At 38.3% G+C, this 25702-nt stretch overlaps 1 protein-coding gene across 2 annotated transcripts; it reads right to left on the bottom strand.

The window, feature by feature from the left end:
- Positions 1-569: 569 nt before the first annotated feature.
- Positions 570-24016, bottom strand: igsf8 (immunoglobulin superfamily, member 8). Of its 2 annotated transcripts, XM_044122464.1 has the most exons (9): positions 23935-24016; positions 12948-13072; positions 12679-12839; positions 9970-10350; positions 8702-9163; positions 6084-6262; positions 5621-5873; positions 3798-4244; positions 570-2739 (listed from the first exon to the last, which is right to left on the bottom strand). In XM_044122464.1, exons 3-9 carry the CDS (start codon positions 12734-12736, stop codon positions 2612-2614), a joined length of 1908 nt encoding a protein of 635 aa, XP_043978399.1. In that variant the 5' UTR covers positions 12737-12839; positions 12948-13072; positions 23935-24016; the 3' UTR covers positions 570-2611. The 2 variants fall into 2 exon arrangements, with proteins under 2 accessions (XP_043978399.1, XP_043978398.1); XM_044122463.1 differs by lacking the exon at positions 23935-24016 and having other exon boundaries at positions 12957-13085.
- Positions 24017-25702: the final 1686 nt, after the last annotated feature.

Here is a 25702-nt window from a genome sequence, read left to right as displayed (position 1 = left end):
AAAATACAGTATGTATGTTTCAGTCTTTAATTGAATTTCTGAAATTAATCAACTTTTTTGATATCCTAATTTACTGGTGAACACCGATATATAAAGAAAAAAAATAGCTAAATATGGGATGACGGAAAAGTACAAATTTGTAGATTGTAAAATACTGGCATTATTGGGGTTAAGTTACTTATTTTTCCAGGTGGTGACAGTGATTCAAAATACTAGAATGCTTTTCTTCATTATTAAAATCCAGTAATCCAGAATTAAAAGACCATACAGTTTTCGTTTTGTTTTTCTTTCAGACAGTTACTTTATAAAAGCTTGTAGGATCTTGAGTTAAGCCTGATTTGGTTTTTATAAAATGGAAATTACAGCAACCACAAGAAATGTTCTGGTTTTACATACTTAACAATGGAAAATGTTGCAAAGCAAACCAAAAGTGCCTCATCCAACAGACTGGATTGTTGTCCTGGCTCCAGAATGTTCCGAAATGATTATGATCTCTTCAGTTTCATCTAATATGAACATTATCAAGCTTTCTGAATACAAAGTGGCAGAAAATTTACATGACAAATCTCGATGAAAATTCAGATGGTTTTATTGGTGTTTAAACGGCTGGCAGGTTTGCCAAAGCACCATAAGAAACAGAAGTGAATGGCAGTATGATGCATTCAGGAATAGTGGAGCATACCATCAGTAAACAACTCTTAACAAAAAATTTTTTTGAGAACATTTTACACAAATGCACATTTTATACAGTAGTGCTTATATTTTTCAACACTGTGCAAAAACTCTTCACAGAGTCCATTATTCACAGAGATCAGCGACTGGAAACAAATCAAATGTGAGCCACACGCAGCGTGGGGGAAGGGCGACGGGATTCGCTGCAGCCATTTACGGGGATTAGAGATGAATACGCAGATACTCGCTTACTGCCATCTGAAAACACATCCAGACAGCTCTGTCCTGCCTCTGCTGCTGCGTTTGCATGTATCCGCGTTGGTGTGAAAGGGCATTGACAGCATGCATGTTGGGGTACAGATCAGCTTTGGGTCTGGCACAAAGTGGCTCAGGAAGCAAGTATAGCTGTGACTTTACTCCAAACTGTCTTTGAACATTTATAATCAGGGCTTTTGGAAGCACGACTAACGGCAGACAGTCTCCTGCAGAGAGAAAGAGACTCAAAGTCCATGCACATAATTTTACATGACCACACTTTCTTTAGGAGTGACTTTGAACAGGAAGAGGAGGATAGATTAAGTGTACAGACGCAATGAATCTGTCCAACACATTTTTGTGGGCTAGCAGTGGAAGCCATAGTCATAAAAAGCTTTCTAAAGAGCTCTGGACCACATGAGGACAAGAATGATAGAGATACTTAACCAAACTATCAGATCATATGGCTGGAAAACGGCAGCTTCCATTAAACAACAAACACAGGATTTAAAAGAAAAAAAGAACAAAACACAGTTGTTATTCTGCAACTCAGAAGCATTAACCCCACAAGCAAAAAAAAAAAAAGCAAAGAACTTGCTTTACAGCGTAAACAATACCAAAGGGCTTTGGTCCCAGAGTCATTTTTGTCCAAGTGCTTTAAAGGAGCAGACTGAGGAAGCATGCTAATCAGAGGTACTTTACATAGAAACAAGGTGCTGCAGCACCATCCTACATTAAGTACATATAGCAGGCAGATTCAGCAAAGTTTAAACAGATTTCCAGATTTCCAGATTTGCAGATGGTACCTTCTTTAATCTCAGTCAAATGTTTAAAACATAAACCTGCTTTGAAAGTTCTCAACAGAATGAAGCATCAACTGCTGCTTGACTGGTTTCCACGAGAAAGTTCCCAGCCATATGCCTCCTTGTTAACTCACAGACAGACTGACGCTTTGTTTACTTGCAGAGCTGCTCTGGGCTCTAGACGGCGGACTGTCTGCTCATTTTAAGAAAGTGGAGGCTCAGCATTCATGTGACTGTCAGTGAGGCCCTCAAGCCATCCACATACATTTACACATTGTGGGGGTTTGCATTCAAAACAAAAACAGTTTAAAACAAGGAGCAAGCAGAAAAAATAATGATAATAATCCACATGAACTCTGCACCAATAGTAAACATATAAAGACCTACATATCCAGCATCATATAAAAATAATCTGATGAGTTGAGTGGCGCTGTTCTGGAACCCTTGACAATTTTTTACAGACAAGTTCACTTCAGTGAAACCTGTACCGATTCCACCTTCAAACATCTTCAATAATCTTTACAAAACCTAATTTTGTTTAATCACAACTTAAAGAAGATTATGAAAAATATGGTTTAGCATCACATGAAAACAGCTACCAATTCCACTTGAACAGTGAAGCAGAGAAATCCATGGTTCAAACCTCTTATGGGTGCAAGACGTGACATTGAGAGAGTAAAAAACAAACAAACGAAAAAAAAACAAAAAACATTTTGGCAGTAACTCAAGTCCAAACACAGAAAATCCATATTAAAATATGCCAAACTCCTTAATTTAGCCTTGAGGTCATTTTGGAGCAGGGTGAAATTTTCCTGCCACAGTAATCTCTGCAGTACCTCTTCAGGTAGAAAAAGCCAAAGAGCTGGCAGCAGCACGGAAGCCTATTTTGGAGCTCTTTGTCTTGCTAGCCGCTTCATGAAGCAGCAGGTTACGGTTGCGATGATGAAGATGCCGACAAACAAGGCCAATGAGACTCCGACCACCAGAGGGATGAGCAGGAGGTCAGCAGCTGGAGGTGCAAAGGAAAAAATGGAGAGAAAGCTCCCATGTAAGACATCAAAATGCTTTAGCTCTTTTTTTTCATTGGATATATGTATAATTTGGTAACATGAATGTCTCAAAGTTTCAGAGCTTAAGGAATATGAGCTTACTGATAGTTTGTGGTGCTGCACTGTAAGGCACTTCCTTCTGGAGCTTTGTGCAAATATTTTGGTTTTGCTTTTTCAACCTACTTAAATATTTAAGATCCCAAACTAATTTTTGTATTACACAGATAACCAGGTGCAAATGTGATTCTCAAAACGTAATTCCATTTACTAAAATAATTAAAAGGCTATCCAAATCAAACTGGCTCTACATGATAAGGTAAATGCCTCCTAAACCTAAACTCTAATTTTGCCTTCCTTAGGAGCAACAACTGCTATTATATTTTTCAAAAAGATTGCTTTTTGTACTTTACATCTGTATGGAGGAATTCTTCTTTGAAAAATTGTTTTTATGCGGCCATACTGTAGGATTTTCAAACATGAGTGGCCCGTTTAGGGTGACTCCACAGCATCGCAGTCAGATTTGGGTCCACAACTTGATTAGGCCACTGAAGAACTTTCATTTTTCTATTTTAAGCCACATTGAGGTGGAAATGCTGATGCACTCTGGATCATTGATCTGAAGGGTGTTTGAGAGTGAGATCACAAGCTGGTGGCTGGACATTTCTCCTTTAGTGCACACAGCAAATAACAGTATTTATCTATATTTTTCTTAGGCACAGACTAAAGACTCAGCAACTTGATATGAAAGGTGAAGAGAAGTACAAGGGCAGAATGAATTGACACAGAATGTTCAGCTAATGTGGCAGGTCATTGCAGGTCATTAAATGTGACTGGCTTTGCTCCTAGTTAGAATCACTAGTTGATTCTTCTAAAAATTGAAAATAGATCTAATTACTGTGCTAAACCCCACAAATCTTTGTGCCACTGCTCAGAAGTTCACTTGTCAAGGCTGGAGCAAACAATGACCAGATATTAGCAAATAACTGAGAAAATGGCCTTAATACAACAAGGCTCTTACCTCTGGCGTACAGATAAACAGTCACTTCATTCGACTCTGCTTTGGCCCCCGTGTCGTACCAGCCTCCATGAGGATCCTGGCCCCACACTTCTGCATGACATCCATACATGCCCTGGTTCTCCACCGTCGCCATGTGAATCCTCAGCCTGTAGCTGACGGCAGAAAGCCTGTCGATGCTGATCTCACTGTCGTTGACGTAGATATTTGCTACACCATTGTACATCAGAGTAGCGATGAGCCTGGGTTGTGCTACAAGTTCAGCGTCTAAGGACGCGCCACCCGAGTTCCTTGTGATGACTGGTTCAGGAATCGGCCGCCGCAGCCATTGCAATTGAACCTGCACCGGACCTGTGGCTGTCACTGTGGCGTTACAGATTATGGTGATGGTGCTTCCTCGTTTCAGCAGGGGGCCACGCAGGAGCCGAGCCACAGCTGAGACCAAAACATCTGAGGAAAAAGCGACAACATTGAGTAATAAATAACACAAATGGATCAAAATTATGAGAAAAAAGTCTACAAAACAAATATTTGGCTGTTTAAACTTTTTGAGCTTCTTCAGAATGACAACAATATCAAACGCTCCACCATGTAATGCATCAAAAGAGATATTTGAGTGAATTTTATTTATTCCAAGCCCATAATAGCTATCAAGCAATATACTTAAGTTCAAAGCTCTTAATTTAGCCTGCAGTTTGTTCAGAGAGAGCAGGAGAGTTTCAGCGAATACCAGGAAGGCTGAATGAAGTACAGGAAACTTGTTTAGTTTTATCTTTTGGAGAACAAACTTTGTTCTGTCTTTTGACATGCTGCATTTGGAAAATGCTGACAGTCTTTTAAATATCACAGACACAAAAAAATACACAAAGAGGGTGATGCTTTAATATAAATGGCTGAAATTGCTCAATTCAGATGCTAAAGAGTTTAAAATGTGAATTTTATAAGAATTGGGTCAATAATCAACAGAAAACCTCTCTTGTATATTGGCTGCTCTCTCACACGACCTCTTTTCTGCTTCTAATATAAATAATTAATGACTGCTGTCGACAGAAAGACTAGAAACAGGTTTTTTATTGATGATGTACTAATATTACAGATTTGTTTAATTCAGAAGCTTTAAATAAACAAAATCGACATCTACAAGTTGTTATAAACCAGATAATTGAGTTAATGCTCCAATCCATTTTTGATTGGAGCATTAACATTTTTTGTTAGAGTTTCTGAAAGCACAGCTAGGACTGTTCCATAACAGATGATCCTGTGATGGTGATAATATTGGTTAGATTTGAGATTATTATTTCAGTTGTCTGTGTTCTTCTTTCTTTTTTTCTCAACTGTGAAAAAAACATTAACATTTTGGGCGATGTCATTAGTGCCCATTAAGTCTTTTCCCACTAGATTCAGTCCAACTGGCTAAACATTATTACATTACCATGTAAAATGCATTTTTATATCACTTGGACTACATCATTAAACAATTATTGTCCTCCAAACAGTCATTTGCAATACGTAGCATTACTCCATCACCCTCTAGTTTCACAAAATTTTTTGAAAGACTCCCATTTCCCCTCTTGAATGAGCAGAATATGCCCTCTTTTGATTCAGATGTGTTGAATCATGGAAACCTCTACAATATGTAGAACAGTGCTCCTTGGTGACTGTTTTTGGACACTACTGCCTTCAACAGATAATGTGGCAAACGATTCTTTCAAAATATGCCTGGGAAGCATAAAACCATCTTCAGGCAGGTAATATTAAAGGAATTTTATTTTCTTTAATATTGTTTAAATTCTATTTAAAGGAATTTTATTTTATCTTAGGCTTACCTTTGGTCTTCAGGTTGACAGTGACACCCTCTGACCTCTGGGTGAGTGTTGCAGGAGTGGACGGGCTGGGGTTTCTCCTGCCAGCATACACACTCACCACACAGCGATACACGCCTGAGTCGGCAGGCCGGGCTGAGAAGAGTTTTAAAGAGTACTTCCCCTCGGACACTTTCTCCAGAGAGCCGCCGCTGGCTCTGCTGAGGTCGTCTCCCCAGCTTACAGTACCGTCTGGGCTCATCCGAGCCACTTCAACCTTAACAGGAAGCACAGCAAGCCACCAGTCAGTAAAGAATGCAATGTAATTTCAGCTTATTGATGAGAATATTATGATTTATTCTGGGATTTTACATTATAATAGTAAAAATATATATGCATTGAGTTCTACAACATAATAGAAAATACAATGAACTACAATTAAAAAAACATATTTCTAAATAAGCGAGCAAAATGAAAATGGCAGTACCTCTACTCCTCCGGCTCCAACAGCATCACTGCTGACTGATCCTCTCTTCATCCACTGCACCAGCAGACCCGAGTTCACCTCAGATGCCAACCCCAGCACCTCACAGGTCAGGATGAGAGGGGACCCAACCTGGAGGGTCACCTCCTCCCGGGGTGAGGACGCTACACCCAGAGACTCCGCTTGAGAGAAGCAGACACAGATTTGATGAAAACGAAACTCTTCTGAGTGCCAAGGCACAAACAGGCCCTTAACTGTGATTAAATAAATCTCTACAGGAAGTGAGATACGGCAGAGAGCAGTTTCCAAGAAGCAGACTGCTTCAGCAGACTGTAAAGTGCTCAACAGTGTGCCCTGCGTTGGTATTCAACCCTCTTTACTCAAGTACTTCTTAAGAAAAAGCCAGTGAAACTAAATGCCTTCAGGAGCTATCTTGTTAATAAAGAAAGTCCACACTGTAGATTAATCTCAGTATAAATTCAGCTTTTTTGTGCAGGCCTCTGAGATTTATTAGAGAACATGAATAAACAAGTAGCATCATGAAGATTAATGAAAACTAATTAACACAAAATCCTGAGTTTTCAGCATTTCAAAGGCTACTGCTCAATCTATTATCTGAAAATGGCTGTGCAAAAAGAACCAGCGAGGCTGACAGGAGGCTAACTCTGGTGGAGCTGCAGATATGCACAGCTCAGGTGGGAGAATCTGCAAATCTGTCTATTCATTTTGTTTTTTACATTGTTCAAAGAAAGCCAAAAAAAGGTCTAATTTCAGTGGTTTCCAAAGCTGGTAGACATACAGCCCAAACACAGCAAAACCTGTTACTACATAGTATTGATTCAGAGGGGCTGCAAGGTATGTAGATGTTCTTCACTTTTCAGATCTCAGTTTCAGTAAAAACACGTTATCTTTATCTTTTCATTTGACAAGTATTTACTTCTTTGTGTTGGCCTTTCAATACAGCATATTCAGGTTTGTGATTGTAACGTGACAAAATGTAAAAAGTTACATGATAACTTTTGGAAAACATTGTAATCAGCTTAACTCATGTGATAGTCGTTTTGTATTCAGGAATCCTCCACCTTTCCTCCCTTGGTTTGCATGTAAATAAACTTTACTGGTGTAATAACAACACATCAATGCTAACCCACTGTGTGTGCAAGACTTGTTTAACAATGGCACAATATTCCTCTAGAATAAAAAAAGAAAAGACTACTTAAGCTAACAAAAATAGGCCATTGTATGAGCTAACCAACAAGAGAGACAATGGACAATCACATAAAGACTGGCAGTGAGTGTTTTTAAAAAGGAAAACAATGCATGCACTGATAAGCCTAAAGTTTGACCTCAATTTTATTATAGAAAATGTTTTCAAATCTTTGCATAACGCAACGAAACCCCTGATTATCTCTTTCTGCAACACAATCAAGTCTAAAATAATTAATTTTAAATTAGATGCATCAACAAGTACACCTTTACACCAAATTATTGAACTGAGGAACTGTACTGACAGCAGATATTTACCTTTTAGTATATGTAATAGGTTAATGCAGGATAGAAAAATATGTTTGAAGAGGGATTACCCAATACAGTGCTGCTTATCTAAAAGAATTAATGGACATGCTGGTCTGACAGAATGAAAGTTATCCTCTCTGCAGGTTGAAGGAGGCCAAGGTGGGAAAAAAAGATTATATAATCCTTCAGATCAGCTGCAAGGCCAGAGGCATCTATCCAGTCGTACAGGCAGTCAGCTATTGATTTATTAAATCCAGCTGGATAAGCAAAAAGAGGCCAGCGTATTTAGACCATCAGTCAGAAAATCTGACTGCTGCGGCACCAAAACAACAGATCTGCCATAAATTAATTCCTAACTATTTTAACCAAATGTCATTTTTAGTATTAAGGCAAGAATTTGTGTAAGTTTTTTTTTGCACAGTTAATGATTTACAATACATTCATTTATTTTAATTTAAACAGTTCCCACCTGAAGTTGGGATTTCGTGAAAAGAATTTGCCCCATGACTTCCATCAACCTTTTCCATATCCAAGTTGTTAAGAGACTGGCAGTAAAATGAAAACAAATGTTTATCCTATTATTTAACTTGCCATCCAAGCATTTAATTAAGGCCTCTGCAACACAAACGTGGAGCACCTATACTCTGGAAAGAGCCCAGGGTACTCAGTGACACACAAGCCTGCTTTGCTGTTAGAATTTATTGCTATTTACAAACTTTTCCACAGCCTGGGTGAATATTGCTAGGACTGTTTGTAAAAAAAGGAGAAATATGTTGTTTGCATTTGAGGCCTTGCTTCCATTAATGCTTTACTCATTGAGCATTGCAAGTCTTTTGCTAATTCCTGTCTTCAAAACATTACTTTTCATAAAAATTTCTCTGAGCATTTTGATTTATTCTTATTTGATTTTCACTACAAATCCAATAGTGTTTGCCCAACAAAATTACTAACCTGCAGTTTGAGTAGGCATGCTAAAGTTCAATCATCATAATTGAAGCTCTGAGGTAGTTTTTGAGTAGTAAAACACAGCAGCAGTTGTGTTTTGTGTCAATTGTGTTTTTTGGCACCGGAAGCCTACACAAAATCTGTTTCGCTTCCTTAATTACCTAGTTGCTGAATGGTCAAGTTGCCAATATCCAGGGTCCTTTGAGCAATCCTCTGCCACGTTCGATCAGGGTCCCTAATCCACTGTGAGGCTTCACAGAAATACGACCCAGCGTCATCGGGCTGCACCGCCTTCATCTTCATCACGTACAACCCCTGTCCGCCCTCTCCGTTCCTCTTCTCCAGCGTGATCTCTCCGTCATCGTAGCGTTTCTTGTAGAACCGTCCTGGAACAACCCCTAGAAGCTTGTCGATGGAGATGATCTCTCTAATTGTGCTGACCTCGCTACCAGCGCCGCTGTCTGAATGCTCGCCGCCACCCCGCTTCCCGAACATGATGGACAGATGGGTGAGTTGCTCCGACTGGATGCTGGATGAGCACGTCAGAGTTAATTCAGATCCTTCAGGAACAGGCTGGCTGGTTAGGGAGCGAATATAGCTGATTTGGAGTGAGTCTGGAATCACTGTGGGGCAACAAAATAGAAGAAAAAAAGCACCAAATAAAAAGACTCTGCTAAGGCAGTTTGCTGAAAACATATCACCTAACAGATTTCTTGTGTTGTCTTGCTTTTTCTCACTTAACGGGGCATAAATATGTATTTTCCAGATATACACTGCCATTTTGTGGCACAATTGTTATAAACATGCTTTAAATATCAAATATGACTGAAAATAAATTTGACGGTTCAAATTAACGTTTTGGAATTGGTTCTAGCCTTTTTAAGACGCTCCTCCACTTTCCGACACAGCCTTCGGCATCAACATCATGACAACAATGACAAAAAAACTGCCCCTTAAATTTAACAACCAGCTCTGATCATTTATTTTTTACAATAATGTGAAGAAATTCACATGCAATGCTGTGTATTGTTCCTGAGGTGTGCAATATCTTCTGAGCCTCAATGCTTGAAATCTTCCAGTAGTGAAAAACACAGTTGATTAGCTGGGTAATAAAGTGTAATTCAACTTTTAATATTACGATTATTAGATTATGACTCTATAGCCATTTTGTTTCCAGATCATCAGTAACATTCCAGGATAACATAGAAAATAGTACTTATGTTCAAGATTATTTTGGTTCTGCAACTTCAGCAAATTAATGTTTATATTTTTAATCAAACTGTTATTTGTAAACCCATTTTAACATCAAATCTTCTGTTGGAGTCACAAGTACATACTTTATAAAACTCTCTACAAAAGACTACCTTGATTATAAAAGGCAACCAACTTTGAAAATACATTCAGAGAAATTTGCATTAGTTTGTCTTACCTTTGACAGGAACTAACGCGCTGTAATTTCCCTGGTAGGTGCTGTCTGTGCTGGGTGTATAACACTCATATTTCCCCTCGTCTTCAGCTCGAAGCCTCTGGACCACCAGTCGGACCTTATCCCCCGAATCCCTCTCAATCCTCACCTCCCCATTCCTCACTCTGGCCTGGAATGGGGCATACGGGAAACCTTTGTCCCTGGTGGACACCACTCCTATCTGTTTTCCTCCAGCATCATTCCTATAGAGGAACCACTCAAATTCTTGCGTACGTGAACCTTCATATCCGGACACTTGACATGGCAAGGAGAGACGGAATCCGGCAACACGGAAAAGTGGTCCATTGGGAAGGGTCACGTCCCGGCACATAGCATACTGGAACACTGTGATAAATAGAGAAGGAAAGAAAGTTTTATGCAAACTTTGGTAAGTTATAGTTGAATAAAACAAGCTAAACAGACAGCTTGTCTTGAAATCAAATGTTCATATCATCACCCTGGAAATAATAAAGAATTTAATACTTTTTTGATACAGAAAGGAATTCTTAGAAGAACTCTAAAAGTGACACCATTTCACCCAAAATTTAAAGTTCATAAAAATCTGAATCCCTTCATTTGACCACATCTCTTGAACAAAGGAGCATAAAAACACTAAACTACTGCAAAGCAAACATACCCAACAACACCCACAGGTTATGTTATTAAATTAGTCTCAATGCAGTTATCAATTTGCCCAGTAAGCAAAAGCTAAGGCAGCTGAACTGCTCCTGTGGCTTTTCAAAGCTACAGCAAACAAGATTCTGTCGTAAGAGACTGCAGATACATCCGCCACTCACCTCTGACTAACCCTCCATAAGACTCTTAACTACCCTAACAACAAGAAAAACAGGTGAGGTGGTTGTTTCTGTCCACTGTTTATGTGGAGGTGTATACAGTACTGGAACAACTGGACCCTTTTCCAAAACAAGCCTGAGCCTCATGACAGACACACATACAAACCCACACAGATAATGACATGGGAGACTAGAGGGAGGCTTAAGCGGATCAAGTCCTAATTAACATTGGACTCAGCCTGATAGAGCTGGGGGACACCACAGCTCGTCACAATACTCAATGCTGTATGGATTAGACCCCATGCATCAGGGCCTGGGGGGTATTTTCTGAACCAAAACAAACACAGAGATGGTTGTTGCACGTATTGATCTAAAAGCTCCATAGGAAGCCTGTCCTGTTATTATGGAGCTAAAAGGTGAGGGAATCTTACACATACCCATGTCCAAATCACCCAGATATCCCGCTTAACCCTAAATACAGCTATATTCAATGAATTAAAAAATATGTGTCTCGTTTGTAAGATTAAAGGTACCTTTTGAAAGTAAACAACCTTTAAGCAGGTATTAACCCCTTAACTGTCACCCTCAAATGCTTACATGAAAATGAATAGGTCCAAGAGGACACAGCCTGTCATCATCATGACAGTAACTTAAAATGTAATTAACCCCCTGTGAAAGCATAACCACGCCCATGACCAATTCTGAGATATTCCACCAAAGCCACAGCCAATTGTGGGGATGAACAGAGGGGTTGATGTCAGAATCATAAAACTAGAGTCCCAAGTAACCTACTTAGATCATTTATCAGCCAAAAAGTTGACTTGGGGGTTATTTCCAGCTTTCATTCATCCCATATTTCTGTTTTTAAAATTAGAAATAAAACATAATAAAACATATTTTCATTAACTGTAAGTGGAGATATATATACTTAACATAAATTAAGGCTTGCAAACATCCATCTGTGTGTAATTAATCTATACAATGTGTTTCACTTAGAGAGAAAGTTCCTAAAATAAATAGACTTTTCAATAATACTCTAATTTATTGAACAAATCTGTACAAGCAAACAAAACTATCTACTTCTTCATACATGCTTTACAAGTCCTTTTTTCTTTAATGTAAACATTATAATGTTCAATCTCTGGACACTGTACTGAACATATGAGATGAACTGAAGAGCATTTGGTTAGCAAGTTGAGGATACTGCATGCTTAAGACATAAAACAAGCTCTGAAAGACAGAGTGTGCTGTAGCCCTGCAGAAGATAGTGAGGGGAGCTGAGAAAATCAATAAAGTGTCAGCAATCCCTCTGTCAACTTTGTAAACCTCTGCCACACCTCAACATCAAAGCTGCTGCATTATTGAATTTATTTGATATTCTTCACCTGCTTTATCCTTTGCAAAATCTATCTATCAAATGATTTCCCACATTACTATCAACCCATGAAAATGTCTTGCTTCATTGTGGTCTATTAACCACACAATGCAATCACATCAAACTAATTAGAGCTTAAACCACCAAGTCAAAACAAAAAGCTTGCCAATAATACATATGATCAATCTAACAAACATTGTGCATAAAATACCAACGTTCAGGACTTTATGAAATGGAGGGTGGGAAAAGAAACACCTGTGGTGAAGTGGAGTATCCAGTCAGCATGGAGCTTGCTTTACAGGTAATAAACATGATTGAGTGCATAATAGGTGTGATTCTAATTTTCACCGGTGAGTTGATAATTCGTATAAGACTGGAACATTAGAATAACCCAATCTGCTGTATATTACATCAGAATAAAATGGATTTATTTAGTAAGCCGTCTTCTTCTGTGACAGATGGTGAGGCGGTTGGGAGACAGAACACAGACGCGGATGGACTCACCCCAGTGCACAATTACGAATAATGCTGTTTTCATCTTCGGAGCCATTGTGGTCCTCATCTTCTTCCCACCTCCTGAAGTCCAGATGGATTACGTTGATCCAGATCTCTCTCTCCTCGTTCCTCTGCCAGTTTACCGCCGATCATAGTTCACACCAATCCTGCTGTGGGTTCCATTAAAAAAAAAATGTTAATGAATAATCTGCACAATTAGCGCCAACTGGAAGAAGAAGGCGCCGAATGAATGAAAGTCCAGGAGTACACATGCAAACCTGATTCACCCATTTTCCATGCACCACCTCCATCAACACGTCGACTACTCCATATTATGATTTCAGATCATACCGCCTCGCCGTCCATTCCTACCACAGGGCAGGGGGCTGGGCTGCAGCTTGGACTTGTGTGTTTGAAGGAGAGAAGGAATGGTTGGTCACAAGAAGGTGGAGCTTAAATGTATTAGAAAATGAACCACGGTTGGACGATGGCGTTTTGAGCCAATCACAGTTTAGAGAATGGAGGGGACGGCTGGAGGAGGGGAGGGAGGGGGGAGCCAACAAAGGGAAGCTGTCTAGACACGGAAAACCACGAGAGGGCGACAAAGGAAAGCATAACAAATCTGTGATTATGAAGTCAGATATTTGTTTAATAAAGGCTGTAAAAAATCCGTGTAGCGATTCAAATAATTCATAATTTATGTCTGTAAACGATGTATGAAAAACAAGTATCACAGTATTATAAGTGGTGTTTTAAAGGCCAAAAGTTTTCAAACTGACAGAAATCTTTTTTATTGCTGTTGTTTTACAAATCAACTTTAAGGTTACTGCTTCATTTTTATCTCGGTGGAGATTTCCAAATTGCTGTTGTTGCATGAAAAGTGATAATATGAAAATACATTAACTGTAAAAGTAAAAAAACAAAAAATTTAACTAAATAAACATATTTTGCACTGTTCTTTAATCCTTTCAATGAGTTGAGCAGCAGAAATCAGAAATGAAACCAAAAAAGCAGAACATTCACTTTGATTGGGAATTGTGCTTAAAATCTTTTTGTCAGCTTCCTCTAAGTATACATATTATTGTCATCTCTTTGCATCATCGGGCCTCACAAAAAAGGATGAGGATACTGTTGGCAAGGCTGCACCCAAATCAACCATTTCATCGAAAAGTTCAGCTGCAAGCCAACCTCTAAAGAGGCTCTAGCTAAGGGAATGGTTGTCCAGTACAGAGCTTGTTTGGGACTAGCAGAACACAAGTGAGTCTGAGATTTTTCAGTGCTGGTCTAGTCATTGGTGTTGAAAAGGACTGAAAAGAGCCGATGTCTCTCCATAACAATCTTCAGAGACAGACTGAAATACTACTGGAAGTATCAAAACAGATCTGCAAAAGACTGAGAAAAAGTTATTTTCTCAAACAAGACCCATTTCATGCTTTGCGTTACAGGAAAAAGGAGTCTGGACAGAAAAAAAACATTAGCCCTTTCATGAGTTTCGATTACAATTTTCCTCAAAATATTGCCACAAATAAATGCTCCTAACGAAGCAACTTTGCCCTAAGATCCAGGGGTATTCTATTGATCAACAATGTTTTTTTCTGCACAACGGACCATCATGCCACAACGTTAGCATTCTGGGTATGTAGCCAGGAAACTTTTTGGATCGTAACCTCAATGAGAAGCTTCTGACATTTTGTGTGTATCTGATGTATTACTCCTATGAAACACATGAATGATTTCTTATTAAAACTTCATTTTACCACTGAAGCATCTGATAAAACAATCAGAGGCCATGTCTACAAACAACCCCTTTTATTGCTTCGGATTGCGTCAGTAAATCTCTGAAAGTAAATGAGCGGAAAATGACAACTTTGAAGAAGATGATCTAAAAAAGCAACAATTACAAACAAGCATTTTAAATCACAACGCGTATGATGAAACAGAATTTAAACTACATACAACTAAAATGTTTCCAGGTAAAATGAATCCCTATAACCTATTTGAAATGTAAAACTTAAAGTATTTAACCACAGCTGAAGGCTTGAAATTGGAACACTGGCAAACTTAAGTTTCCATCTTTACATTAATATATGTAATAATACTCTAATTTGAAAAAATATGCAAATAAAGTATTATACAGAGAAAAATGCAAGGCATTTGAAATATGTAAATCGATTTAAGTGCAACTGTCTTTGCCTTATATGATTGTGTAAAAATATTAAGTGCTAGGCTTGGTTTTCTAAAGTAGCTCCTTCAAAACAGAAATAGAGTCTAACTTGATTAATACATATCCTCTGATTTGTGTTTATAAGAGAAAGTAATAAATCTCAGTTATACTTTGCTGCCTGTAGATTTGAGCAAACTTTCACTTTTATTTCCTGATAAACTCTGATTTTTTGAATTCATCCTAAACTATCTGCATTATTGTATAAGGCTGATGAAAAACATCATCTTAGGCCAACAAAAATACATGAGCTGAATGTCTCCATCAGCCACAAGATGGAGACATTCAGTTGCCAAACTGGCAAGGCTTTACATTTCAGGTTTAAAGTATACTTTTCATTTACATAAGTCAAATCTGTTTGCCCTTTTAATGTAACGCAAAGTCACAGAAATGTTTGTTTGTGAAATAAAGATTTTTTTATATCTACCAAAATTGACTGTTTTATAGTTCATAAAGTATTCAAAATTAACTTGATTTTATTAAAATCCATTTAAAATATCCAACTTTTAATAAAGCCCAAGTTAATCTCAGTAATTTATGTACAATCTGCAAAAGCAGTTTTGTGATTTTTCTTTTTTCCGTTATTTTAACACTCATCGAAAATAATGATGTGTTTCTTACTTTAACGTAAGTAAAGAAAAATTATAGATAGTTACACACTAACAAGCTTTTACTATAAGTTCTCACTGTATTGTATGACATTCATTAGCGAGTAATTACACTCTTTCACGAGACATCTGGGCACCCTATCTACCGTCCTTCTTTCCTCCCATTTTCCTCTCCTCACTTTGGGCTACATGGAAACCTGGACGACTTCACAGCGTGTCTCGGCAGCTACAGAGGAAGTCATTAGGGTATTCTGGGTTAACAAGGCGGCAGGCAGGATATGCAGACTTCAGCAGGAGCGCACACCAAAACTGAGGGATGGCACTCATGCAGAGAAAACTTCCTCGGTCTTATGGCTTCTAATATATCACAATTTTAACCGAGTTGGACAGCTAGAACATGATGTAGTGTGTTTCGCTTCCAGGGAAGTAAAATGAACCTCAGGAAGCTGTGCTAATCTGTACTCTACACTACAGAATATTTATGTGAATGACTCATAAAAGGAAATACTAAAATCTGAAGAACTTCAGAAGTTATGTTCTCTACTTTTGCAAATAAACTTTTTTTTCACTCGTGAAACCTTTATTCTTCAATCAACCAATTATCACATCCTTTTTTACCATTACTCAATTTGTAATTGACATTCATTTGACCACAAAGATATTAATGACAATTTAGATTAAAAAAAAATTTTCTGACTTCTATGTACTTGGATACATATCCAACTTCACTGAACTTCATATGGCGTGCTGGACCTTTCTTAAACAAAGCAAAATTAAATCAATTAATAAATATAATTAAACAAGTCATAAGCTACAATGTGTAAGAAAATGTTTGGATAGATTTGAGTTTATTTGCTGGACTTTTTGTCCACTTGGAGGCAGCAGAGTTCAGTGATCCTAGATGTCTGACAGACTAAGACCACTGAAATTATTGCTTAATTGCTGAAGATCATGAGGTTGTGAACAACACAGATGTGTTTCATGATGTTCCATTAACACCACAGAAGATTATCCTATTTCCATTTAGTTTGGAAATAAAATGAATGGAAATAGGATATTTCGAGCTATGTGTTGGTAAAATGCACCGTAACCTTTATTTGATTCCTTTGCTGAAAACAGCAAATATGTGTCAAACAGAAACAGAGCACTTAGAGACACTGAGCTCTTTATAGACCATTGGAGGGTTTTATCTGTGAATATCTGAATGACCATATGATGAAATCTATTTTATCCTATCTCATCAAATGCATCATTTTTGATATGACCTTTGGCTGAAATTCAGTGAGATGCTTCCCTTAGTCATCTACCTCATTCTGACACTGGTTTAAGGAAAGTCTGCTCCAATCCTCACTCTCAGCAGGGCGATGCTTTAGGGGGTTCCTACAACCCACTTCAAGTCACCTTGCAGGAATTTAATGAAGGTCTGGGTTCAGACTGTGCCATTCCACGATAATTTCTTGGTTTTAGAGCTACATGGTGGAAGTTGGTATAGCAACAAGGAGCTGGGTTCAAATTCTGGTCAGGGTCTTTTTGACATGGAGTTTCTTTGTGTGTGGTTTCTTGCTGGTTACCTGCTGCCACAGTCTAAAAACATGGCTATTATGTTAATTGGTCTCTCTAATTTGTGTGTGCATGGTTGTTTCTCTTGTGTCTCTCTATGTTGTCCTGTAAAGACTGGTGATCTGTCCAGAATGTACCAATGACTGCTGGAGATAGAGGCCAGTCACCTTGGAAGAAGTTGGATGGATGAACAGTTTTTATGCAGGCCTTCATGAATTTACAGATATATTTTGGTTTAGTGTCATGTTGAAAGGTTATAATTCTGCTTCAGTTAAAAAGCAAATTTAAATTGATGTTCTCACATTATTGAATTTCGTCTACATCATCTCATCCTTTGTTCTAGAATCTGAATGGTGTCTAGAAGTCCTGGTCTTTATCTACAGTCTCTCTGGCAAACTTTCATCTGGCCAAAGTTAATCCTGCTTGTCTTCCATAAAAGCTAAATCTCCTTCTGATTGGGGCCTGCAGTTTTTCATAAAGAGTAGCAGGAAAATGCTTTAACTCTAGTGAAGATATCTGAAGGTTATTGGAGATGGTGAACTGACTTGGCTAGCAATATCTGGGCTTCTTGGCAGCTGTTTGTTCTTCAGTAGTTAAGCTCATCAAAGTTATTGTTTGAGAATTAAACAAATTTGAGTAAAGATGTTATGATCATATGCACCTGATGCGGTACACCCATGTATAATTTTATGGGTTGTCCTAAATTATTATTCAAAAAAACAAAAACATTTTCTTACTCTTTGAAAAATTCATAGATTTTTCTTTAGCTTCTTTCTTTATTTGTAATAAGTTAATATCTTAGTAGTGTTTAAATTTATGTTAATTTTAAAAATCACACAGGCTGTTGATGGTCCTCATTTTTTCACAATTGTATTTCTAAAACTTCAACATCTTTATCAAAGTGGACCAGTTATACTAAATTATATACTTAGTGGAGGCCCACTTGATACTTCCAATATAATGCAAAAAAAAAAAAGGTTAATATCAGATTTTGTATGTCACTTGATTCTTGAAAATAAGAAAACAATCCCACATATTAGGCAATCGACCTGTCCAGTATGTACCCCACCTCTCACCCGAAATGTTCGCTGGAGATTGGCACCAGCACTCCTCCAGACCCCTCTATGCACAAGGCTGTACAGAAAATGGATGGATGGATGGATATTAGGCAATCCACTGCTTTTCCTTTTGATACGAATAAGGATGTGAAAACAGCTGGAAGTATTCCCCAGACAGCAACTTTCACATACAATACATATGCATATATCTTTATCATTGTTCAACAGATTTTCCTGAATTTAGTTAATTTCTGTGTGTTTATTATTGCTTGAAATATGTTGTCATGTTAGTTCATTCCTTTAGTTTGTTAGTTTATACTCATGTTCTGTTCTTTGTGCTGTTTGGTTTCTTTCTCTTAGATCAGTGTTGGTCTTTCCCCCTTGGTTTGTGGTTTCTTTTGTCTAGTTAAGCTCTTTGGAGTGAATCATTCATCTCCCCTTCAGTCTGCCTATTTGATCTCCTTGGAAGCTGTTCCTAATCCCCAGACCAACTCACCTGAATTCAGTGTCTTCCACTCTCATCTCAATGTATAAGGTCACTGGTTTTCATTGTCCCTTGTTGGTTCCTTCTGTTACAGTGACTGTGGTCTCCATTTCATCCTCTTTCTGTAAGTTCTTTACTTTTATCCTTAAAGAAGTCTGATTTTGCCACAATCAGTACTTGGCAAAAAAGTACAGGCTCTTAAGCCACAAGTTTCAGACCCCTGGCCTAACTATGCAAAAACAGCAATTATAAAACACAATCAAGCACAAGACAAACCACATCCACCTAGATGTGAAGAAACACCGCTACTCATTTACTTTGGACTTCTATGTACCTTTTGCTAAATGGTGATTTCCTTTCAAACCACCTGAAAAAAAAATCATAAAATTTGTGTGAAAGAAATTGCTCCATTTTTTTAAAACAGTAAATGGTGTTTAAATAAATTATTTTCTCGGACACAAAAAAAAATACATTTTGAGAGTGAAAATATAATAAGCTAAAAAAAAATAGATAAATATGATTAAAATAAAAAATCTTATTGCTCAAATTAGTTCAGTTCTTAAGGGACACTTACAGTAATGGTAATTGATGCTGCTATTTTTGAAGCTATATATATATAAAATCATGATCAAATCAGAATTTTTTTCTTTCAGGATGGAATATATTCTTCATATTTGCCCTCTCACCTTCCTTTCTTGCCCTCACTCCCACTCTGTCTCTTTCAAGGCCACTGCAGACTAAACTGTGACTCGGTGCAGACCGTCTCTAATTACTTTGTAGTACAGTTAGTACTCTCCTGTCATCGCAGGGACCTCATCATGATTGTAGACTGAATCCTGTGACTGTGTGTGGCACTGGCTCCCATTCTTTATACATATATTCTCACCTTTTGTTCATTCATTTTGTTTCTCCTGCTCTTGGATTATTTTCGTTGGCAAACTGAGTCATAGTTTCTGTCTCCCGATGTTTGTCTCTTTCCCCACGTTTCCATCATTTCACCATGTCTCATGTTGACCACAGTTTCAGAGCATGACTCAAGTGCTTCCTTGGTTTATTTCCCTCACCTATAGATACATGGCATACATAAATACATCCACCTACCAGCAATAAATCATTTTAAATCAAGCATAAGTCAAACACATGTACTATGTATAATCTACATTTTTTTCATCATTTCTGTCAGCGATTTTATGACCATCATGGCTCACTGCTTAAAAGAAAAATTGGTTCACACAAGGAAGGATCGTTGCCTTTTTTTTTTTTTTTATTTAAAAAGTGAATTTACTGCTGGAGGGACTTTAATGACCTTCCCTTAGAGAGCACTTGGTTTTCTAGGTTTTCTTTCTGTATTACAGAAAGCAACTGCAATGTTTAGCCAGGCAATTGACCACATCGTCTCGGCTTTGCTTTGGTTGCTGTTTTGAACTGGAGATGTGTGAAGCTGATCTGTCATTTTTCTTAAAACAGGAGACTCATTGTTTTTTTCAAACCTCTCTTTCAAAAATATGAATAAGAAAACACTGAAAACCAAGACATGGGGTTTACTGATGGGTAAAACTAAATACTTTATTAGACTCATTTATTTAAAATGGTCGTCACATGTGTATAGTGCTAAAAAGCTAAAATGGTTTGTTTAAATTTTTTTGTCACATTTAAATGTTTCAAACAATTAAGCAAACCAAGTACAAAATGAAGTTTCCGAATTAAGATGTCCTTTATTAAAGGGAAAAAGCTATCCAAACCAACCTTGCTTTATGTAAAAAAAATAATAATAATTACTACTGTGAATGAGCATTTCCAATGAATGTTATCTTTTAAATCACTATGTAAAAAAGTTTGGGCCTTCTTTTTTGCGGAAATCTTTAACATTGTGTCACACTGAAGGGATCTGTTTAAAGGCAAGGACCAAGAATGAAGTCTGTAGTTTTAAAGGAGCATTACAACTGTCTGTGTTTTAGAACTACAGTCCACATACAACCAACATCAAATTGCTCACACAGGAAAGGTAAATTATTTATCTACATATCAAAGTGTGCCGGTTGATCTGTACTGGACTCATAAACAACAATTTCCAATTATAAGAGTTTTGCCCCGTCGAAAATGAAACAAAAGTATTTTGTCCTGAACAATGCTATGGTTAAGTTTATAATTGTCTCTGTGATGTGAACCCAGTCCCAGCAATGCTGCCTTTACACATTGAACCTTTGAATGTTTCCAAGAAATTGCACGCTCCTGTTCTGTGGAATGACCTGGCCTAAAATCACATTGCATCTCCCATAAACTACTGCATTTCTTAATCATGGCACACAGTGTGACATCTTTCCAACAGTTGGGATGTTTTCTTTATAGAGTTGATGGTGCATTCATGCAGTAAGGCATTCAGTAGATTCATGTAGTTTCATTATGTCAACAAACTGCACAATTCTGCCTGAAGTAGACTTAGTTGGCCAATGTGTAGAATGAAAAGTCAATACTGGTCCCCCCATGGCATTTTTGGCTCCCTTTGAGATAGTTTTATTGTCTGCCATGCCACAGACAGGCAGTCCGGCAGGCAGACAAGCAGAAAGTCTAATGGACAATTTGGTGGACATAAAGAGAAAGAAGGATAGAGAGAGAAGAAGAGAAGATAAATGTGAGGGCAAGAGGAGGCCAAACGAGGAGAGGCGAGGTCTGTAAGGGGGAATTGAAAACATATGCAGTGGTCTGAGTGCTGGTCGCCCCCCTCTACTGCACCACCACCACCACCCTCTGCCTCATCCAGACAACCACACACAACAAAGACTGGAGATGGGCCAGAGATGGTGTGAGGCAGAGTGCGAAGGTGATGATACATGGGCAATGACTAGGGTGTAGTATTTATGTAAGAAAAATGGCAAGCAGCACAGGGTAAATACAAGCAGATGACTGAATTGAGTTTTTAGCATCATGTTTTGACTTTACATTGCAATTTAGCAATGTCTATACACAGTGTGTCTGGGAAAGATTAAAACTGCTTAAGACTTGTTGACCTATTCTTGTAAAGTCTAGCATTTACACAAGAAAGGCATAGTTAGATTTACATCTAAGTAAAGCATTCTGTTAAATACACTTTTTAAAACATTTTTTGTTATGCTCTTCTTGTTTAAAAAAAAAAAAAATAGATTAATTTTCCTGCCCAATATATTTGCCCCCAAAAACTCAATCTGGTCTGCAGTGTGTGACTTGGTACCCAGAACCAGCAGTGTGAGTCAAAGCTTTTTTCCTAAAACAATAAATTAACCACAGCCAGGCATGAAGAAGATGACACAGTTTCTGGTTAGGATTGATCAGAATGCATCATTCCAGGCAGACAGCCATGCTGGTTAGCAAGAAACTCCAGATTATAACCCAAGTCTGTCAAGATGCTTTATCAAATCTTAAATGAAAACAGTCATTGCTTGTATTGCAGTATTGTATGCCATAGTTAAAATATATCAGTATTGTTATGTTTTAATTATACTTTAAACTGTCAAACAGCTTTTTTAAGCACTTTGTTGGATTTTTTGGAGCCTTGTGTCCAAAAATACTGACATTCAATTAACAAGTGTTTTGCTGACAAATGATTAGAAGTTGTACATTTAGAAATTGAACTATTTGCCATTAAAATACACAGGAAAATGTACCCTTCAAAAAATGTCAGGGACTCGTTCCTAGTATTAACTGAAAAGATTTAAATGTCAAGATTTCATTGAAAATCTTTTGGTCCTTCTCAGATACAAATTAAGTTAATTCAGTGCCACCAGTGACAGATGTAATCACATAACATTATGACACAAAATCATTATTTGCAGATGCGTGTACAAAAGTCTAGGGAACAAAAGGGGTCATGATTGATAGCTTTTGGGAAGCCAATAGCAAAATTTCAAATTCCTCTTCTGTTGATCCTGGCACCTGAGCAAGGGAATTTTAGTTCATAATTTTTAAATTTATAATTTTTTATGTCCATCAAAAATATATATATATATATATATATATATATATATATATATATATATATATATATATTAATTAAAAACATTTAGACAAAATGAATTAAAACAAAGTTTGTGCCGTTTCTTTTGATTAAGTGATACTCAGTCCTTCTGTTTGGAAGATGGATGTCTGTCTATGACAGCTTTTGAATTTTTGATCTTTCCCAAATTAAGTGCACCTGCACAGGTTCATTAGTTTGGTGAACATTCCTCAAGGTAAGTTGTTAGCATTCAGAGCAACAAAGAGAAGACATATGTCTGATGAGGGGACCAATGGTTTGGAAAAGCAGAAGTGATAAAAGGAGGAATAGTGGGCCGGACATTGAGAAAGACTCCAGTGTTGGTTTGGAACTGAGCCTGGAGAGGAACTGTGGCTGAAGGCGGGTGGAGAAACTGGAGAATGAGGGAAAAAAGGAGAAGATAGCAAAGCAAACCCATTTTCGACTGAATAGCTGAGTTGTGGGCAGAAGATGGTGAAGAAAGGTTAGCAGTGAATGAGTTGAACAAGCAGAAAAAGAGTGAAGAATGAAGCCTTATGGATGTGTGTAGCTGGATGAAGGAAGGAGATAAGTAAAAAGGAGAAGGAAGGGGGTTGTGTTGTATGAGCTTGCTGCTCGATGGATGCTGGAGAATGAGGAAGGGGAGGAGGAAAAAAGAGGGAGAGAGGAGGCTGATTAACCAGGGAGAGATTTGGAGCCTCAGTGGCTTGCTCGCATTCGACCACACTCTTCCTTTGATGAGGGCTGGATCCTTAAGCTCAATCAGTCCCACATGAGTCCAACTGTGAGGAGAGGGAGACAGAGAGGCCAGAAGAAATGTTGGAGGGAGGCAGGGGGGTGGTAAAGATTGTCAGGGAGAAGTGAGGAAGAGGAAGGAGGAACAGAGAACATAAAGGAACCATTGCGTGATATCAAGCCCTGGGGATGAATAAAGGGTGGGCAAGAGAATAAAATAGGAAGAGAAATAAAGATCAAGACATGGGGTATAGTTAAAGAATAGAGAGGCTATTTTCCTTAAATGCTCTTTAAATACCCAACGTTTAAAATGTTTCAGTGGATAAATTAATCATTGTAAGTCAGGAAGAATCAGTAACAAAGGACACTGAAATGTAATTCATTTTTTTTCCTGTTTTGTGTATATACTTGCATGTGTAGAAGACTGATTACTAACTTTATTCATCAAACTCATCAGACGATGAGGTTAAACATCCTCAAAGTAACCAAGGCTACTGGAGCCAAGAAACAGTTCTAGAAATTCTAGACCAGTCTCACCATCTTACCTCACTGTCTTATGAAGACAATCATGTTTGGAAAAAACCCTTTCATACAATGCATAAACTACTCACCAGTCACTTTTTGAGGTGTTCTTTGCAACTATTAGTTTGGACCTTTGTTTGCAGTCAGAACCACCTAAATCAGGGGTGCCCAAGTCCGGTCATGGAGAGCTTTTAGATGCATCCTTTATCTAACACACCTGGATCAAACGAATGGCTTGTTAGCAGACCTCTGCAGAGAAGATGTTGTCTATCTGATTTCCGAGTCCTAAAGCCAGGACATGCAAGAATATTAAGCTCAGAATAAGATTTGGACATACAGGATTAAATAGTACGCTTAAAATAATTAATAAACATAATACAGGTTACTGTAATTATTGTGACAAATTTTAAACAGTACAACATATATTTTTAGAATGTAATAAGTAGGTTCATGAAAGAGAGGTGTTAATTAGAAATTTAGATAATAGTAAAAGTAAATTAGATGTAAGGGAATTGTTTTAGAGATTATCTTTGGATGTATTTTTTATCCATCCATTCATCCATCCATCCATCCATCTTCTTCCGCTTATCCGGGGTCGGGTCGCGGGGGTCGCAGTTTCAGAAGGGAGGCCCAGACTTCCCTCTCCCCAGCCACTTGTTCCAGTGGCTCTCGGCTCTCGGATTCCCAAGGCGTTCCCAGGCCAGCCGAGAGACATAGACCCTCCAGCGTGTCCTGGGTCTTCCCCGGGGCCTCCTCCCGGTGGGACGTGCCCGGAACACCTCTCCAGGGAGGCGTCCAGGAGGCATCCTGACCAGATGCCTGAGCCACCTCAACTGGCCCCTCTCGATGTGAAGGAGCAGCGGCTCTACTCTGAGTCCCTCCCAGATGACTGAGCTTCTCACCCTATCTCTAAGGGAGAGCCCAGACACTCTATACGGAGAAAACCCATTTCGGCCGCTTGTATCCGCGATCTCGTTCTTTCAGTCATGACCCAAAGCTCATGACCATAGATGAGGGTGGGAACGTAGATCGACCGGTAAATCGAGAGCTTCGCTTTTCAGCTCTCTCTTCACCACGACGGACTGGTACAGCGCCTGCTTGATGGCAGACGCTGCGCCAATCCACCTGTTGATCTCCCTCTCCCTTCTTCCCCTATTCGTGAACAAGATCCCGAGATACTTTAAGTCCTCCACTATTTTTAGCAGTATTTTTAATTTTCTAAGAAGAACAGGAAATTGTAGTATGGGGAAATTGTAGTAGTAAAAGCATCTGTTCTATACTCCAATCTGGAAGGTGGCGGTAATGCACCTAAAGTTGTTTGCCAACCACCATAAAAAATGAAAGAAGAAGGAGAAGGCAGGCCTCTGCAGAGCTGAGTTACTGCTGGTGAGAGAATGATTTTTGAGCTATAGGATGGCAGACATAAACTCAGAACAAACTGCAATCTCATTGTAGTGCTATAGGTTACACAGATCCCTAAAATTGTCCTTATGTGTGAATATATACTTGGTTGTTTGTCAGGTGTGTAGTTGGGTTGTCCTGTACCTGACTAGTGATATGTCCAGGGTTTACCCCGCCTCTTGCCCACACATAAGCACCAGCCCTGTGACTCTACCTGGGTATAGGCAATGGATGGCTGGATGGCAATGTACTACAACCAAAACAAAATACATAAAAGCCCAAGAAGAGAAAAAAGAGTGAGCAACTATGTTACTATTTTCATTCTTTCTTTTGCAGAAAATATGGTCTCAAAAAAGGAACAATATTTTTGAAAGAGTGCATTATTCTAAATCTTGACAACTAAGTATTTGGCTTATTTCAATATATCTTGTTTTAGTACATGTGGAGAGTTTGATT

This window comes from Gambusia affinis, linkage group LG07 (assembly GCF_019740435.1).
Source record: "Gambusia affinis linkage group LG07, SWU_Gaff_1.0, whole genome shotgun sequence".
Lineage (NCBI taxonomy): Eukaryota > Metazoa > Chordata > Actinopteri > Cyprinodontiformes > Poeciliidae > Gambusia > Gambusia affinis.
This window is presented reverse-complemented; position numbering and strand designations above follow the sequence as displayed.

Excerpts from the sequence above, each read along its gene's own strand:
- igsf8 (XM_044122464.1), bottom strand. The coding sequence starts at position 12,736 with ATGAGGACCACAATGGCTCCGAAGATGAAAACAGCATTATTCGTAATT. Across the intron at positions 6,263-8,701 it reads CTTGACCATTCAGCAACTAG|CGGAGTCTCTGGGTGTAGCG; the intron begins GTAATTAAGGAA and ends GCTTCTCTCAAG. Across the intron at positions 4,245-5,620 it reads TGTCAACCTGAAGACCAAAG|ATGTTTTGGTCTCAGCTGTG; the intron begins GTAAGCCTAAGA and ends CTTTTTCCTCAG.